The sequence below is a fragment of the Branchiostoma lanceolatum genome, chromosome 1 (genome assembly GCF_035083965.1).
Source record: "Branchiostoma lanceolatum isolate klBraLanc5 chromosome 1, klBraLanc5.hap2, whole genome shotgun sequence".
Lineage (NCBI taxonomy): Eukaryota > Metazoa > Chordata > Leptocardii > Amphioxiformes > Branchiostomatidae > Branchiostoma > Branchiostoma lanceolatum.
Window position 1 is genome coordinate 1,982,156 of NC_089722.1, and position 19,598 is coordinate 2,001,753.

A 19,598-nucleotide genomic window follows, 5' to 3' on the forward strand; every position below is an offset into this window, starting at 1 on the left:
TAGATGGACTCTTGCAAAAAAGTCTGATTCTGTGTCCAAGATCTTAACTTTGTCCAGTGAAACAAAATGACATTGCCAATCCTTATTTATGATCACAATGTGTGGGGTTGTTTCGGGTGTTAAGGCGTAAAGCTCGGACGTCAAACCTCTGCACGCAAAAGATCCCAACACACTTGTCAAGAATGGTAGGGGCGACCCAGTGTGCTTGGCTATAAAAGCGAGCCGTAGTGACGCTGCATTGCACCATCTGCTATCAAAAAAGCATTACACTTTGACTCAAAAGTACATGTAAGAAGACTTCTTTACTAACATGAAGGCTTAAGAAGTGCATGTAACTGACATTGTTGCTTTGTTGATCTTCCCAGATCCTGGAGTGCTCCCTGAAGACCCTGTTCATGTCGAAGGAGGAAGCAGTACGTGAAGCGATGCGTGGAGAGACAGTGCACCAAGCTGCACATAAGTACAGTTTATGGTAAAGAACTGACGTGGCTGATATGTTGTTGATATGTTTATCTTCCCAGATCCTGGAGTGCTCCTTGAAGACCCTGTTCACGACGAAGGACGAAGCAGTACGTTAAGCGTTACATGGAGAGACAGTGCACCAAGCTGCACAAGTACAGTTTATGGTTATGAACCGACGTTGCTGATATGTTGTTGATATGTTTATCTTCCCAGATCCTGGAGTGCTCCCTGAAGACCCTGTTCACGACGAAGGACGTGTCCCGTGTGAAGCAGTACGTGGAGCGGCAGTGCACCAAGCTGCACAAGTACAGTTTATGGTAAAGAACTGACGTGGCTGATATGTTGTTGATATGTTTATCTTCCCAGATCCTGGAGTGCTCCTTGAAGACCCTGTTCACGTCCAAGGACGTGTCGCGTGTGAAGCAGTACGTAGAGCGGCAGTGCACCAAGCTGCACAAGTACAGTTTATGGTAAAGAACCGACGTTGCTGATATGTTGTTGATATGTTTTTCTTCCCAGATCCTGGAGTGCTCCCTGAAGACCCTGTTCAGGACGAAGGACCAAGCAGTACGTTCAGCGTTACATGGAGAGACAGTGCACCAAGCTGCACAAGTACAGTTTATGGATAAGAACTGACGTTGCTGATATGTTGTTGCTTTGTTGATCTTCCCAGATCCTGGAGTGCTCCCTGAAGACCCTTTTCACGTCGAAGGATGAAGCAGTACGTTAAGCGTTACATGGAGAGACAGTGCACCAAGCTGCACAAGTACAGTTTATGGTAAAGAACCGACGTTGCTGATATGTTGTTGATATGTTTATCTTCCCAGATCCTGGAGTGCTCCCTGAAGACCCTGTTCACGACGAAGGACGAAGCAGTACGTGAAGCGTTACGTGGAGAGACAGTGCACCAAGCTGCACAAGTACAGTTTATGGTAAAGAACCGACGTTGCTGATATGTTGTTGATATGTTTTTCTTCCCAGATCCTGGAGTGCTCCCTGAAGACCCTGTTCACGATGAAGGACAAAGCAGTAAGTTAAGCGTTACATGGAGAGACAGTGCACCAAGCTGCACAAGTACAGTTTATGGATAAGAACTGACGTTGCTGATATGTTGTTGATATGTTGATCTTCCCAGATCCTGGAGTGCTCCCTGAAGACCCTGTTCACGTCAAAGGACAAAGCAGTACGTTAAACGTTACATGGAGAGACAGTGCACCAAGTTGCACAAGTACAGTTTATGGATAAGAACTGACGTTGCTGATATGTTGTTGATATGTTGATCTTCCCAGATCCTGGAGTGCTCCCTGAAGACCCTGTTCACGACGAAGGACATGTCGCAGGTGAAGCGTTACGTGGAGAGACAGTGCACCAAGCTGCACAAGTACAGTTTATGGTAAAGAACTGACGTTGCTGATATGTTGTTGATATGTTTATCTTCATAGATCCTGGAGTGCTCCTTGAAGACCCTGTTCACGACGAAGGAGGAAGCAGTAAGTGAAGCAGTACATGGAGCGACAGTGCACCAAGTTGCACAAGTACAGTTTATGGTAAAGAACTGACGTTGCTGATATGTTGTTGATATGTTTATCCTCCCAGATCCTGGAGTGCTCCTTGAAGACCCTGTTCACGACGAAGGACGTGTCCCGTGTGAAGCAGTATTTGGAGAGGCAGTGCACCAAGCTGCACAAGTACAGTTTATGGTAAAGAACCGACGTTGCTGATCTGTTGTTGATATGTTTATCTTCCCAGATCCTGGAGTGCTCCTTGAAGACCCTGTTCACGTCAAAGGACGTGTCCCGTGTGAAGCAGTACATGGAGCAACAGTGCACCAAGTTGCACAAGTACAGTTTATGGTAAAGAACTGACGTTGCTGATATGTTGTTGATATGTTTATCTTCCCAGATCCTGGAGTGCTCCCTGAAGACCCTGTTCATGACGAAGGACGTGTCTCAGGTGAAGCAGTATGTGGAGCGACAGTGCACCAAGCTTCTGGAGGGCCGGGCCAGCATGCAGGACTGCATCATTGCTAAGGAGTATCGCGGCAAGGCGTCCTACAGGCCCACGGCGTGCGTTCCCGCGCTGGAGATCACCAGGTGAGTAGATTCACCAGTGTATGGATGTGCATTGTACATTTTAACCCTTAGTTTCTTAACTTTGCACTCTTTCCATAAGGCAAGTATTGAAGGCCGTATTAAAGCAATGCAAACGAATCTATCCAAAGTGTGTGCAAGTCATACTGTGAGACATTTATATGCACACACTGGAATATAATTTGTTGCAGGTACAGCATACTGTTGCATCATTCATAACATTCCCTGTAATTTTTTTCCATTTTCTATTAAGTACCTTTATTAACCCTAGGCCTTGTTCCAATGGTGTTTTTTACGCAATTTATTTCATTAATTTGATTTCTTAATCAGGTCATTTTCCCTTGACTTTTTCTGCGCTGCTGTGACATAGTTACTTCCGCATTCGCTGCGGTGTGATGCTTTCAGCTGAAAAATACCCCCAACCCGTGCGTGTAAAGGTCCCACATAAATGCTCTGTAATGTGCAACTCCAGATCCTATATATAGGGGCCCCGCAGGGCAAGGGTTTATTAAGTATCTGGGCCTGTTTCATGCAAAAGATGCAAATGAAATGTGTAATCAAGATGATTTGATATTCAGGCGCCTCTTGTCGAGCGACCGTCGGGCGGAACCGAGGGTCGGCGAGCGCGTACCTTACGTGATCGTGTACGGGAGTCCGGGCTTGCCGCTGATCCAGCTGGTGCGACAGCCCCAGGAAGTGCTGAACGACCCCAACCTCCGTCTCAACGCCACCTACTACATCAACAAGCAGATCCTTCCTGCGCTCAACAGGGTCTTCTCTCTCATTGGTGTGGACGTCTTCAGCTGGTGAGTGTAGGATTTTGTATTATCTAGTTGCAAAATCCTCCCGGATTTTATTTTCTGGAAAAAGTTAAGTTGCAGGAGAGGGATCATTCTTCAAAGATTTTTCAACTTTCTCTTGCTTTAAGCTTTTGTTTGCACCCTTGCCATACATCATGTACACGATGTACAATCATACATATTGGAAGATACAGTCAAACCTGTCTATAGCGGTCACTCAAGGGACTGGCCAAAACTGGCCGCTAAGAACAGGTGGCCGCTATGGAGAAAATGTCGATTAATTGACCACGAGTGACACATGTTTTCAGTACCCACTGAGATACATTTATTCACCGTACAGTACACATGTAAACAGGTAAGGCACATTTTAGAAGTTCGATTGTTGTTCTTTTACTCCTAGTTAGTTAAGAACAAAATACATGTTGCACAGTTGTCACTTACTGTTCGTTTTCGACCGTTTTCAAACATAAAATCGTGGCGACAATTTTCCTCAGTCTCTTGTTGTGGCTTGTGTTGATCAGCATCTACCATTATGCTAATAGGGTACTCAGAAGAAGGTCGCTCTTTTGAGGGCTTTTTTTCTTTTCAGAAAGATTTAACAGCCCAAATTTTACATCATAGTAGTATTATCCACATTCATTTTGAAGCTTTTGGTTTAGTAATTATCCTCAGTGATACTTTGCAGCAAAATAAATTTAGTACTGTATATTATACCTCCGTAACAGTGGTGTCTTCCGTTGACCTTTTTGCTGCTACCTATCCAGTTTGTATCAGCGCCATTTTGAAAATTGCGCAAAACACGTTTTGAGCACAATTTGAATGAATTCCCGGTAAAAACGGAAATTGGGCCGGCATTCAAACATTTCACGAACTTACCGCATCAGGTACTTGTGTGGGTTGTATTTTCCAAAAGGCTGCCGTAATATTTGTCCAGTCGAAATGCACAGAAATTGTCCACGATGTACAAACGCAAGCCATGTGAAGAAAACTATACTTGACTTCGCGTCAAACCATGGATTTTCTAACAAAGATAAAACATTCTGGTTTTCTTTATTATGATCCTATCCAGTTGAGGCCGGATAAATTTGATAACTGCGTGAAAAAAATGAAGATTTTGAACCCGGCGTGCGGTGGCGATGCGGCTTCTACCGGCGCGCCGTGAACGTTATCGGCAGTGTTACTGTACTCGCGGGACCGAAAATCGTCTGGCTGCGACCGCGTTGGACAGGTGGCCGCTATAGCCTAATTCTTAATGCTTATGTCAATGGGAAAAATCCAAGGGACCGACAAAAAGTGACCACTATGGGCAGGTGGCCGCTATGCAAAGGTGACCGCTAATACAGGTTTGACTGTATTCTAAAGCAGTAATAGTAACAAGAATCAAGTCAGAGTAGTAATCAAAGAATTTTTAAAAAAGTTAAGTACATTACTCTGAAAAATTTGAATTTTAAGATGAAACCATTCTAAAATGAAACCAGCTCTATATTTAATATTTTTAGATTTTATTCTGTTGCCAAGATGTGTCGTAGTTAGCAACCCTGCAATAGTTTCTTACAGTTACATATGCATGTATGTATTATGACATTGTATATGTACACTGTATACCCTCTACAGGTATAGGGAGTTGCCGAGGACCAATCGCATTGCAGCACCTTCTAGGCTTCTGCCAGATTCCAGAAAGGTCGGATTTAATGTTTGGCTTTCCCCGAAAGGACATAATAGGCATCTTGTTTTTTTGCGAAATCAGTTTGTATATACTTTAATCAAAATCGTGTGTTCATTATGTTTATCAATACAATTTCTTGTCTTTTTCAAAATATGATTCAGTTGCTTTTCTGTTGTAACTTGACATGCTAACAACAATTTAGATACCTGTCATCCTACATTGACAGCCAAGTGTGTGATGCTTTTGATATTGATATGTGGCGTCAGTGTGGCATAACGCTTAGAGTGTTGGGCTCGGAATTAATACAAATAATAGGTCCCAGGTTCAATCCTGACCATGCCCCAACATTTTGCTGTTGGGAAAGGCACTTTACGTCCACTGAGCCCCTTCGGCTAATCTGTCAAAAGTGTGCCTAAAAGACACGGACTTAGTGCGCCAATGTGGCAACACCCTACATTTTCCACCAAGATCGATAATTTTCCTTTTTTATCATAATTGTTGTTATTTTGTTAATATGAATTTGGTATGGCGGCCTTGACAAGTGACATTTGCCAAGAAATACCTGTTCTGCCATGCCTTCCACTTTGTTGGAAAAACTTAATAGATAAACAAATGAACACTGATTACTGACACTGCACCACATGTTGTGTCCATGTACAGGGCACGATCTCCCAGTTCTTCCAGACCGTGAGCTGTCCCGTGTGTAGTGGGCCAGCCCAGCAGGGGGTCTGTTCCCAGTGTCGGGGCGATCCGCAGTTGGTGGCCGTCACACTCAACAACCAGATAAGGGCGTGGGAACGGACGTACCAGCATCTGCAGCAGGTAATTGGGATGAAATCCTTTCTTCAAGGTATTGCGCGTAGTGTGCATATCACCAGCAACATTTTGAAATAGTCAATTTAGTGGCGTCCGTGTGGCGCAGTGGTAGATCACTCGGCTGTCAAACAATGGGTCCCCGGTTCGTATCCCGGTGTGCATAGTGACATGTCCGGACTTGCGCCCCGACGTTGTGCCCTTGGGAAAGGCACTTAACACGACTTTCCTCACTTTACTTAGGTGTAAATGAGTACCTAGCTCATCCAGGGTTAGGAAAGTCCCTCGGATAGGACGTTAAATGGAGGTCCCGTGTTTGGGGAGAGCCACACCCCGCGCACGTTAAAGAACCCACAACACCTTTCGAAAGAGAGTAGGGGCATGCCCCGGTGTGCGATGGTCCAAACCTTACAGTCCGGTCTGGGATGACATCTTGAAAAGGTGATAGTTCACCTGTTATGTCAATCCTTCCACAAATGTGGTAAATCGAAATAAATAAGGCCACCCCAATTTAATTTCTTGGTGAACGGATTTTTAGAAAAAAATGCTGTATTGTAAAATCAACATGAATACAGAATTGCAGAGGAAAGTTTGTACTTTGGTGCACACAGTTTCAGGGGGTGAACAGGGTCAGGTGCAAGTTTTCACCCCAGCCTTCTGTTTTAATGATGTCCTTGTGCTAAAATTTAAGAAATAAATTCGTTAACCAAGAAATTAAATTGGTGTGGCCTAAAGGCAAGCACCAGAGGACATTTTTTCCCACCATGCATTTCGCCATTGCTCAATGGCCGACTATAGTCGGTAAATCTAGTAAAAATGCAATTTGAATTGATCGTCGCAATCTACGTGTTTATTCAACATACTGGTGAAATACCTAAGACAATATTGTGGCCCTTAGTTATTATGCTGCACAGAATAGAGGCATCAAAAATTGTGACAATGTACATGTATGTTGATGAAGGTTAGACATCCAGGTAATAAGATACGCCAAAATATATTACTGGATAAGATTTTGAAACAGTCAGACATTTCAGACAGTAACCACTGTCTTTCGTCAGAGACTAACGATAGGACTGAGAACACCAGATTTTAGACCAAAACTCTGAATAGTACATGTGCATGACTCTGAATAGCACAAATGTACATGTACCAAAACCAAATACCAAAACCCTGAATAGCACAAATGTACATGTATGTTACGGTTAATGGGGAGGGCAGAGCATGACAAGGTCTATGCAAGTCTTTAGTAGAGTGGATTCATTCCTCAAGCTAACCGACATCTTTCACACCGCAGTCGTTCCTCAGTAAGACATCTGAAGCCGCGTAGTTCCTGTGTAGAACTTTTATTCAGTCTAGTACCACTGTCTATTCAAGTCATTACATGTACAACTAGCTTCTGTACATGTCACCATTTCATCCTCACCGTTATCTAATGGTTGCATGGCCAGCTTTTAAAAAAAATAATTTTCCTGTTTTTCTGTAGGTGTGTCAGAGCTGTACTGGGTCTCCTGGGCAACCAAGCTGCATCTCTCTTGACTGTCCCGTGCTGTATAAGTACGTGAAAGCCAAGAACGACGCGGAAAGAGCGGCGTACTTTCGTGAACTCCTGGACAAGACCCTCGACGGATAATCCTCGGGAAGAAACCTTCAACGAGAATGACTCCAGCTTGCTTTTGTTGCAATAGAAGACTTGGCAAATGGGATGGTGGACTGTAGCTTTTAGCTGTAGGGCTGTGTACCTAAACCCTGTACCTGTAAAGTTGTTAAGGTACAGGTCCGTGTACCTGCAACCTGTACCTTACCTGTACCTGAATTTTTGCTTAGTTACACAGCCCCACTTAGCTGTACGCAGTATTTGCTTTGGTTAGCCTTTAAGGCTCAGTAATTGCAAGAACTCTTCAATGTTGTTGCCTGGAGCAAGAACCTTTTTTTCCAACTTGTTGCAATGATATTTTAACCTTCTCCCTGCTGTCTAACTCTGTAACCAATAGGGAATGGGGTACCAAACGGCTACTTCAGTGTGCTAAAGGCTTAGTAGTTGCAATACTACCTAGCTTAAGGATGTTCACATATCCCGATTCTCCATTAACTTTAAAAAGACCTAAAATTCCTTTGGCGATCAAAACGATTTTATGTCACAGATGGTTGCAATGCTCAAGCTGTGTGTCAAAATGAAAGAAACTTACTAGGTGGTTAAGTAATGAGTTAGGTGTTTGGGCTATGCCATATGAATGTATTGGGGAGGTTTTGTGAACAATTTCTTCCTTCATGATCATACAATCACTTCTTGGCTTGGGGCATGGAATTCTCAGAAGTTCTTGTAGTCTCTCTTTCTGCTATAGGATGTGCCTTACAACTCTTTTCTCTCCCTTTTTCTCTCAACATTCACTTGACAAATGTACTTAAACGATACTGTGACTGCCAACATTAGACTACTAAATGTTTAGGCTGTCTGAGGACTATTGTAACAGGGCATTGCAAACTAGTCCACTGGTTACAGAGATTTTTCTTCATAGTTTGACTGTATACTATGTACAAAAGAAGTATGCTTGTACCCCAAGATGGGGCACAATGAATGTTGCAGCAAACGAATATGACTTAAGTTGTGTTCTAGCAACAGCTTACATGACACCCTATCAATGTACTTGAAGTTGAACTACCTAGGAGTGGTTGACATTAAGATTTTGAAGTCCGTGTTATTGATACTTTATGGCTATGGTACTCTATTTAGTAATCGTGTAGTGAAAAAAAACATATTGGCAAAGTGAAACTGTTTTTACGGACTACTTTCGATGGAACCGTTGTTGAATGTTATACTGTAAGAAGAAAGTAACAAAGGGCTATTTTTGTACTAAATTATTGTTGGGAGAAGACTGTGATTTAAACGTAAACAGTGAGACGTTTTGGCATGTATGGCCATGTCTGTGTCAAATATGTGTACAGTGATTTTGTAAAGGTGCTTTTGAACATTTTTATATGCCGTCAGAACAAAGATTTTCTTTATCTCTAAAGCCTGTCTCATCATTGTGTGTGTGTGCGTGCGTGCGTGTGTTTGTGTGTGTGTGTGTGTGTGTGCATGCATGCGTATGTGTGAGTGTGTGTGTGAGTGTTTGTGTGTGTGAGTGTTTGTGTGTGGTTGTGTGTGTTTGCCTACGGTGCGGACTGGAGCTTATCTGGCTGACAGGAGCTTCTCTGGCTAGCATATACGATTTCCGGCACCGTGTAGATCGGCTTGGAGATTAATGTTGCCTTGTTTGTATCCAGTCTGTCCTGGGGTTGTTACAATTATAACCTGTCAGGTTGTCTACAACTGTGGTCGGTGTGCATTTATCCGAGTTAATTGACTTGGTGTAATTTGCAAATACACACTTGGCTTACGTACGTGAGACAAAGTGAATCAAGAAACTGGATAAGATCATTCATGAAAGATGGTGGGTGCTATATGAAAAGTCCGACTCTTAAGAATAGCTTCTCTGTTGCTTGATTTATTTTGAATCATCTAATGTTCTACCTCAATGTCTAAACGTCATCGAGCAGACTTGCCTCGGGGTCATGGTTGCGAGTGACCTGCCAGGTCATCTACGAGACATAGACATACTCTGACTGGCTTGCGTAAATCAGTCAACGTGAATCTATATATTGGATGCTATCCAAAAATTCAAACTCTTTAGAGAATTTACCCGAATGCTTGATCTATTTTGTATAACCCAAAGTTCTACGGGCTGCCTAACCTGTATCATGATCAACAAGTCTTGTCCCGGGGTAATGCAGGTGACCTGCCAGGTCATCTACGACAATAGACGGAATGCATTTATCTGAGTTAATTGATCTGGTATAATTCGTAGATACGTGCTTGGTTCGTTTCCTCATTGCGAGTCGAGCTGTTCGAACAGTCGGTTGGGACAATTTTGGCTCCGACTTGAGCCACTCTCGCCGTCCTCTTGTACTGAGTACTGAGCCACACTAGGCCGTACTTACCTTTACTAACTATCGCTACCGGTACTGGCGAAGGATGACGTCGGAAAAGCCCCGTTACGCCCACCTCCTGCCCGAGAGAAGCAGCCGCCGGGAGCGCACGGGCGGCCCGCTCGGCTCGGTCGTCGGTGTTCTCTGCGCCGCCGCGGTGTTCGCCTCCGCCGTGGTGCTGGCCGTGATCGTGCAAAACATCGGCCACGAGATGGGGAACCTCCGGGCTAAGGTGGAGAGAGACCACGACGAAATGGCCAAACTCCAAGCTCGGGCCGTGAGAGACCAAGAAGAGATGACTAAACTGCAAGAGAGGGTGGCTACCCTCGCACAAGTAGATGGGAGGGCGGAGAGAGACCAGGTCGAAATGGCCAAACTCCAAACTCGGATCGAGAGAGACCACGAGGAGGTGACTAAGTTACAAGAGAGGGTGGCTACCCTCACTGGGAAGACCGAAAGCCTCCAAGCTCGGGCCGAGAGAGACCAAGACGAGATTACGAAACTCCAAGAGAGGGTGGCTACCCTCGCTGCTAGGGCCGAGAGAGACCATGACGATATGGCTAAACTCCAAGCACAGGCTCAGAAAGACCACGACGACATGGCCAAACTCCAATTCCAGGCACAGAAAGACCAGGAGGAGGTCCAGTCTCTGAGGGAAAGGATTGTCGTATTGGAAACACAGATCCGAGGCGGGAGTGTGCCACCAAACTACTCCGAACAACAACAACAAACGTCTGAGGTAAGTAGCCACACACTAATAGATGTTATGGCATGTTAGTAAGTGTATAGGTACTATATATGCAGTCGCAACAATAGCTTTTATACACCCTTCAAATGCAAACCCTCCAAGGGTTTCCCCATTCCTGCTGGCAGCGTGCATCTATCTATAAGCCAGTTGTTGCCAACACGGTGTGCGTTTTTTTTTTGTTTTCCAACATTTCGTCCAAACAAAATCTCAGCTTGAACAGTATTAAACATGGCGTACTGACTTGTGGTATGCCTCCCTACCGGACCGGTTCTGTGCAGAACCCTGAGGGAGACTCTGGGCCCGTCGGTGAGACTGACGTTACCGGGGTACAGAACAACAACGTCACTGAGGACGGAGGACTTGTGCGCAGGCGCTCTAAGAGAGATGTCCCCAACTTTGTCCGACTCCCAGCTGGTTCAGGTACACCTATGTCCAGGCGTATTTGTTAGCTTAAAGACTTCCAAAATGCATTTGAAGGCGTCCTAGCTTGGTAGTATGAACAAACTTATATATATATAGATGTATTTGTACTTCACAGCTTCCGTTAATTCCCCTGGCTTTCACCATTTGAATAGCTTACAAAAATCCATATCACTACTAAAATCAGCAAACCCACTTACGATACAAAACGTGGGTCTCTTAATTTTCCACTGCCTTCAAAAAAGAAGTCAAACCCAACCACAACCATAGTCAACCTTAGTTAGCTTAGAACTTTCAAAGTAGACTAGATAACTACGTATTTTTGATTCCCATGTATTTCCATGTACTTGTTTGTCTGCAATAAGCCTTCGGGCATGAACTTGCAATAAAGTTATCATTATATATATATAAAACATATTTTTGCTGAGATGCGCTTTGTAGCACTTGGAAAGTAGACATATTCATATTTGCCTTTTGTAAGGTTAGGTCGACACATGTTGAATTTACAACATGGCGTTTCGTCGCATCTGATATGTTCTGATCCAATACAATGTAGAACACACGGTTGAAGTCTCCATTCTAACTCCTCCCCTTTATTAGGTTGTTGTCAAGCGGGACGGGACGGTCGGGACGGACGGGACGGACCGGCGGGAACCACCGGACTGAAGGTAGGGTAAAGAGAACAGTCACTATTCTTTCCATAGAATTCGTTGTTGACCACGTATTATTTTCACATAGCTGTCGTGTTCTGTTGTCTTCCACTACTGGACGAATATGCAAAAAGAAAGCAGACAAGTCTCCGTGCTTAAAAACGGTAATAGATAAAGTTCCGGGATGGTCCTAAATGTCTTCAAACATGCTTGGTATGTTTATGATAGTTAATATCAGCAATGTCCATAAAGACGTGGTGACCTTTACGATGTGATTTTGACAGGGCGAGCCGGGGCAGAAAGGAGAAACTGGATTACAAGGAGCCAAAGGACAGAAAGGGGCCTCGGGGACGCCGGGGAATACTGGATCGTTAGGTGAGTATACTGTGTGTTTAGATCCTGTCACTAACGTCGAAGCTTTGCTTCATTCGATTAGATGGCGTCTCCATTTCCTTGACGGATTGGCCCAGTATCATTAGATCACCGGTACCTCCCATCTTGTTTTACAAAATAATATTTTGGCTTGTATCCTTTCTATTTCCAAAAAAATCTGCTGTTAAAAATACATAAAAGCAACACCTATTTATTTTAGGTGCGAAGGGGGCTAAAGGAGAAACTGGAATACAAGGGCCCAGGGGACAAAAAGGAGCACAAGGGACGCCGGGGAATAATGGGTTAGGTGAGTATAGAGTGTGCTTAGATCTTTTACCTTCTCGTAGTTTCAGAGAAAATGTATCGAATCAGATATGGTCGCTTAGTTTGGTATACTTCACTGTCAATAATGTAAATCTATGATGTGTTCTAATGTACAGGGGGCGCTGTTTACACCCGCTGGGGCAGGAAGACTTGTCCTTCTGGAGCAACAACTGTCTACTCCGGTGAGGCCTTCTTGTGTTCTCAACCGTAAATTATGACAGGATATACATAAATGATATGTTCTATGTCAGTTTAAGCGTATTTCTACGATGTACAACGTATATACCTTACACAGATAGATTCGTATAACTGTGAAATACCAGTGAAGACAACGCCATAGGTAGACTGTTTGGGTAAATAAAACTACGAGCATTGTTTTCTTCTTGTATCTGTTACCAATATTACTAGTACTCTGTGTTCTTCATTTGTTTAACTGATATCTCCTGATATCTGTGCTATATTTCCCACCAGGTGTGGCAGGAGGTAAAAAGTACGACCACCCAGGCGGCGGGACCAACTACCAGTGTCTGCCGACCAACCCACAATGGGGAAGGTACCAGGATGGAACACAAGCGTACTCGGCTTACATGTACGGAGCTGAGTACCAGATATACACAAACGTCCCGTTCGGCTCCACCTCCCTTCACAATAACGACGTCCCGTGTGTCGTCTGCTACGTCCCGACCCGCGGCAGTAAGTTAATGATCCCCGCCCGTAACACTTGCCCCAGCGCCTGGACCAGGGAGTACAATGGCTACCTCATGACTGAACGTCACAGCCACCCCGGGGCTAAAGAGTACGTCTGTGTGGATGAACAGCCTGAGACCGTACAGGGCGGACAAGCCGACCATAACGGCGCGCTGTTCTACCCCGTGGAAGCCCGCTGTGGGTCCCTGCCGTGTCCCAACTACGTGGAAGGGAGGGAGCTTACCTGTGCCGTCTGCACCAAGTGAAATCAGTATTCATCGACCAAAAAACGTCCTATACTATGGTACTAGATCCCTATGAAATACTTGACAACAATTACCACATATGGCATGATGACTAAATGTAGATTGACTTGTTATCTGGAATTGTGATCATCATCATCATCGTCGTCGCTTTCATCTGTCGACGATGCGGGCCACCACCTTTCCACGCACTTCTGTCCAGTGCCTGTGATAGCAGAGTTCAATATTAGATTTGCTGTTTTCCAATTCCAATTTTGTCATTAGACTTTCCCTAATATACATTTAGTGACAGTTGACTATTTAGTGACCACGAAAAAAAATGCTTTTGTTTATCAAGGTCATGCCACTTGAATGCGTAATCTCTACCAATCAACCTGAAGAGCGTTAAGGTTTGAAACTAAAAGGTTTCTGCATTTAACTGGTGTGGTGACATTCATATACAGATGTAACTCTCTGGTGCAACTTTTAACAGTTAGAATCAACAAGGCAGGATCAATATTAATATAGGCTGTATAGTTTTGTGTATGTATTAGATTTAGACGAGTGGCGTTGTATTTAAGGACTGACTTGCTCAGACTTTTTATGAGACTATTGCAGACAGGAGTTTAACATTGTTTTTAGATTAAATACTATTACTAAGTCACTTGTATAAGTCTTGCCCTCTGGTGTAAAGAGTATTGGTATGTAACTAATATATTTCACCTGTCACATGAATTTCTAGTCGTTAAAAATGCTACATATTTAGGGTTGCTATAAAGCAATAAACCTCAAGAACACACACAGAGGCTCCTTGTCAAAGTCATTTGTCTACTTTAATCTTCGAAGATCAGCTGAATTAAAGGTTTACATATTTTGAACCTCCTTGTTGAGCTGACGGTTAAAACAACGTCGCATCTAGTTTTTAAGTCTGGAGACTGGAAGAGTGACAGGAGGACCAGTCAGGTGTAATGATGTTTGTAACCTCTGATGAAACTCCCCGTTTCTGACGTGTTTTTTTCCTTTTACTAGTTTTCTGCTCTCGTAAGTATAACCGAGGGCTCCATCCCCTTTAGAAACTCATCGAGGTAGGCAAAGGAACTCGTTCATTTTGCAGTGAGCCAGTTTCTTTTTACCATCTTCTCAAAAGCGCCCCCTTGCGTCATATTCTGGTATTTCATTCATGATCTAGCTTGTCACCCAAACCGCAATCACGGGTGCAGTAACCTGGAAGGTTTTACAATATGACAACAAATTGTTTCATTTGAGCGAGATTTTAGACATGGACACGAATAACTCTCTCAATTAATTGTTTTTTTCCAATGCATGGTTATATTTTGAGAAAAAAAGCGACTAATTTGAATTAATGCAATGTGGCCTTATTCTTTCAATCAGTCTATTCAGATACCATTGCAAAATAGTAATACTTGTAGAATACATTCAGTAAATCTTGAAGGTAGATTTCACTATACAACTGTTCACATTAGTCATTTTCTGTGCTAGATTGACAATCTACACCAACTACACTAACAGCGAAAGTGATATGTTACATAAAGATTAATTGTCCATGAATTCACATTATTTATTTGGCATGTTAATTCCAAGACCACGTGCATTAAGTTTGATGCTTATGAACAAAATCTACTGTTGATGTTGCCTCAAAATCAATATTGAGTTGTCAAATCTTGCCACTGACAGGGCTGTGCAATAGTTTGGTTATCACCTGGTAAAAGAAGATGTGACAAAGTGTGATATTTTACACACTTTTGCTTTCGGAGAGTATATTCTGCATCGTCGTTAGTTATCGCAAGGAGTCGTTGTCTAAGTACAGTCGTTTTTAGACTATACAGTCACGCTTTAAGCTTCTGTATGATCAATATGACATCATTGCCATCTCTTAGAGTCAACCAGATCACTCATTTTCACACCCTGGGGGTTATTCTAACTCCGCCTTTGTTTGTAAGAGCATGTCAAAGTCAAAGTTTCTTCACGCACCGATGCCGATGGTGCATAGGGCAGCGCGCATCTCCGTTTCAGTAGCCAATGGTCCACACAACTTTGTGCAAGCACTACAGCAGGGGGCTAGTCCACTGGTAAGAGCGTATGAGTATGTAGCGGTGTGAGCATGTAGCGGTGTGAGCATGTAGCGGTGTGAGCATGTAGCGGTGTGAGCATGTAGCGGTGTGAGCATGTAGCGGTGTGAGCATGTAGCGGTGTGAGCATGTAGCAGTGCGCTAATGGTGTCGGGGTCTTCTTTCCTGCTGTGAATTGCATGTGTCTCGTCCCGGAGCAGCGAGATCCTGGATCTGCTTGGCTTCTTCGGCAGGTCTTGGTCTCCCCCTGCTCTAGTGACCGGGGACCTGTTCCCATCTATTTATTCATCATCTATTAATCATGTTTCTCCAACACAGTGGAAGGTATGGTGGAACAAGTGTTGCTTGTCAAAGGGTACTTTTTCGAGGCTGCAATACTACCGTTGTAAGTCGCCAGTACTGGTGTTGACCACCTTCGCTTCCTGTTCCCCTGTCCGTACTGAGGGTTGTAGAAAACCTCTGTGTGTTTCGACCGCCGTTTTGCCGCGTTCCCATATCCGTATTGGGGGTTGTTGAAAAAACCGGTGTGTCTCGACCGCCTTTGATGGTTGGAAAGTTTTTTCTCGGTAGCGGGTAGGGATGAGGCAGACTCGTCAGATATCACTTCATAGTGATGAAGAGAGACCTGCGAACTCAGACGATTTAACGGTAAGGGTGGGAGCTCACGCGTCGCCAGGTTGTAGGGATCTTTCGGTCTTTTGATGCGGATGAGGCAACCTACCAGAACGCTGACCAGAAGACTGACAATGACGGTGATCACCCCCGTGTAGATCAGGTTAAGCATGCAAGGATGCTGCAGATGCTGGCGTGGCGACAGTAAGAAGTATTCCATCGCCATCTTCTCCGTAGTTGTGCTGACTCCTACTGGAGACAGGTCAGTTGATGGACCTTCTCCTTCATCTTCATCACTTGTAAAAGAACGAGACTCGTTTGCTTTTGGGTTGGTCAAAGACAACCCCATGCTGACTGAGAAGTTGCCCACAGGATACGTTATGACACAACGATAGGCGCCCTCCGCCCATCCTAGGAAGGTTTCTTGACTCAGGTGGAGTTTGTAGGTCGACTTACCCATGTAGTTGAGAGTGGAGCTCTCTGTTTGTTGGCTAGAACAGTCTGTCCCGAATGGTAGAGAATGCCCTTCTGGAGTCACGTCGTGTTCCAAGTGTGTGGTTATGCCATTGCCAGTCGTGTTGGATGATGCGCTGATGTTGTTTCCTTCCGGACCGACCCAGCTGATGTCCGGCTGCTGTTCCCAGTAGACCTGACACAGGAGAGTGGTTCCGTTATCAGCTCGTGAAACCTCGGCTACAGGCGGTGGACACGGCATGTCTTCTCCGGACACCTGTGAGACTTTCTTCCCGGAGAGATGCGGCGGGTAGCTGCAGTAGAGATTGTCTGTTCTCTCTAGGATGGTCGCCCCCGCAGTCTTCAAGCTGTTCAGCGCACAGGTGCAGCGAAATGGGTTGTTCCACACGTACCCCAATTTCCCGCGAAGAGCGTCAAGCGTTTCTTTTCTTATAGTGGGTAGGAGGTTACTATCCAGATGAACAATGGCTTTTGTAGGTAAACTTTGTAACCACCCCGGGCTAAGAGTCCGTAGCATATTGTAGCTGAGGTAAAGGCGTGCTCCTCTCGACGCCAGATTGAAAGCGTTGGCTGCTACGCGTGAGATTTCGTTGTGGTTCAAGTTCAGTTCTGACAGGCTTGACAATCCTTCAAAGTACCACGCCTCGATCGAACGGATCCTGTTGCAACTCAAGTCCAGAACCTGCAGCTTTTTGAGCGGCCGGAGCGCCCCCCTCTCGATGTCTCCGATCTTGTTACGAGACATGTAAAGTCGCTCCATGACCTCAAGACCTTCGAACCAGATTCCGACGACCTGTATAGAGTTTCCATTCAACGAGAGCAGGCGAAGGGAAGAGAAGTTTGCAAACGCCCCATTCCTGATGTCTTTGACATACCCACCGCTCAGGGTGAGCCTGTTCAGCATAGGCAGGGAGGGGAGGGGATTCAGTGTCCCGTTGCTGTCATAGTGTCCCGTCAGCAGCAGGACATCATCTTCTTCCCATAAGCAAGAGCCCAGTTCCTGGTGTGAACAGTTCAATCCGGTAATGTTGCAGTCCACGCTCTGCTGACATATTCTGTAGGGGTTGTTGCATCCGATTCTGCGTCTACGAGGACAGAGTCGATCGCACGAAGGACACGCCTGCGACGCACCCAGTATGAGCAAGAGGACAAGAATCGATGTCTTTAGTCCGGCCATGTTTCCGGGATCATATGTATCATTTGTATTAGACCATTTGTATTGTAATCATTTGGTCTGTAATCTATGGAGCCCTTACCCGCAGAGTTTGTGACTGTTAAACTCTAACTACGGCCTGGAGATTGATTTTTCTTAAAGTTCCAACAGGAGCTCAATACTCTTTGCCACTATGAAAATCAGTCCAGTGGAAGCTTATGAGTCTTGGTCTAGGGGCCAAACCATTACAGGTGTGATCTAGTAAAGCTAAAGCTGGTGAATCTACGGTAACACGAATGCACTTGTACTTTATTTCAAACACATATTTGCTAACTTAACACAGTTTTAAAACAAGTCTCCTGGCACAAAACACTATTTGGCAGTTCCATCCGTCTTTTAAAACGATCCGCGGGCTAATGCTGACGTCAGCACCTCGTCACCCAAGTCTGGGACCCTACAAGGATGTGGCATATATATAAAGATTATTCGAAGAGTTTCTAACTTTCACTTGCACTCACACACACATACACACACACACTTATACACATACACACACACACACATACACACACGCATACACACGCATACACAGACACACACACACACACACACACACTCAGACTGAAAACGACGTGTCGTATACTTCGCTGCAGACAATATAAAACCCTTCTAATCAAAAGTTTTCTCGGCTCAGCCTAAGGATTAGTCGACGACGGAGATTGCTTTTTGCACGTGCCTTGAGTGACGACAATGTCCACGACGCCATTGTCTGACTTATCTAAACGCGAATAAGAAACTGATATCTAAAAACAACAACACTTTCTCAGATCTAATAGCAGACCAGCAATTTCAAGCTAATGTTTATTAACCAACCAGATCATAGAATTCGTTGCTGGTAAAGACATGTTACGTTTTTTTGTACTTCAAGTGAAAAGACCGACGGTTTGATATCTTTTTTTGAAACATGGGAAAATATAATCGAAAAATGACAATAGCACCACATTCGGATCTTACCACTGATTAGACGCTCGTATGTGCTTTTTTCCGTCTTTTTATTACTTCATACGTGCCACGGATGTAGACGGGGTGCTCTCAGCTGTCGAAGTCCAAAGAAATAAAAATTCCCTTTAAGTTTTTGAACTCACTCCACTAAAACAGGCTACGTTTGACTGACGTTTGTTTGTTAGTTTATGTAATGGCTTAAAATCCTACGCAATCTTCTTGTAAACTCTAATATTTTGAGAAAAAAAGGTCTGAATCCGGATTCTGCTTCATGAATTTCTACAAAATTCTGAGACGCCATTTCAAGTGCACATATCGAAAGAAATTTCAAAACTGAGATGAAACATGGCGCTTTTTAGATATCCGGTAGTGCAAAGAAGACCGTTATATTTTACTCCTGCTCTTTTCGAGGCAAATACATAAACTCCTTGAACGAAAAAAATCAAAGCTTACCTTTAAAAATAGCCTTAAAGCTGAACGTGGGAGCTTAACAATTCAACCAGCATTCCATCCTTCCACATACATTTTGAATCAGCACCAGTACTTGGGAAAGAAATGGGTTTCCTACCTGCAACATCTTTAATACGGCACGACCACATTCGTCGCAGGCAGTCTCACGACTTTCATATAAGTTGAATCTTCTAGCAAGCTCAGAGACGGAACCAACCGCCGACAAGGATCCAGGCAAACCTTTCCATAAGAAAACAGCTGAATTTCGTATAACAAATCCACGACTATCCTGATGATGCCCTCACTTTGCGATTGTACAGCGAATGTAACTCCGTTGATGAGTATATGTTGAGAAGGTACAGCTATAGCAGAACGTCTTATCATTTATAGCAAGTCACCTTTTCACGATGACAACCTACGAGATCTACGTACCGATGTTACTCTTACTGCGCATGCTCAGTTAATCAGTCTGCTTTTCATAGTCATGACGTCACGAATAAGCAGGCAAGCTGGTAGATGAAACAAGCTGCTTAGATCCAAGTGTACTGCATAATATCATGTCAGAACGAAAGAAAAC

The 19,598-nt window shown here is 44.2% G+C and overlaps 1 protein-coding gene across 1 annotated transcript in view; it reads left to right on the forward strand.

The window, feature by feature from the left end:
- LOC136425185 (DNA polymerase zeta catalytic subunit-like) overlaps positions 1-8,842 on the forward strand; it is a 65,235-nt gene extending 56,393 nt beyond the window's left edge. The window contains exons 29-33 of the mRNA XM_066413985.1: positions 2,365-2,555; positions 3,131-3,358; positions 4,967-5,033; positions 5,679-5,840; positions 7,315-8,842. Coding sequence (XP_066270082.1) covers positions 2,365-2,555; positions 3,131-3,358; positions 4,967-5,033; positions 5,679-5,840; positions 7,315-7,461 — 795 coding nt within the window. The 3' untranslated portion in view covers positions 7,462-8,842. The remainder of the gene's footprint in view (positions 1-2,364; positions 2,556-3,130; positions 3,359-4,966; positions 5,034-5,678; positions 5,841-7,314) is intronic.
- Positions 8,843-19,598: the final 10,756 nt, after the last annotated feature.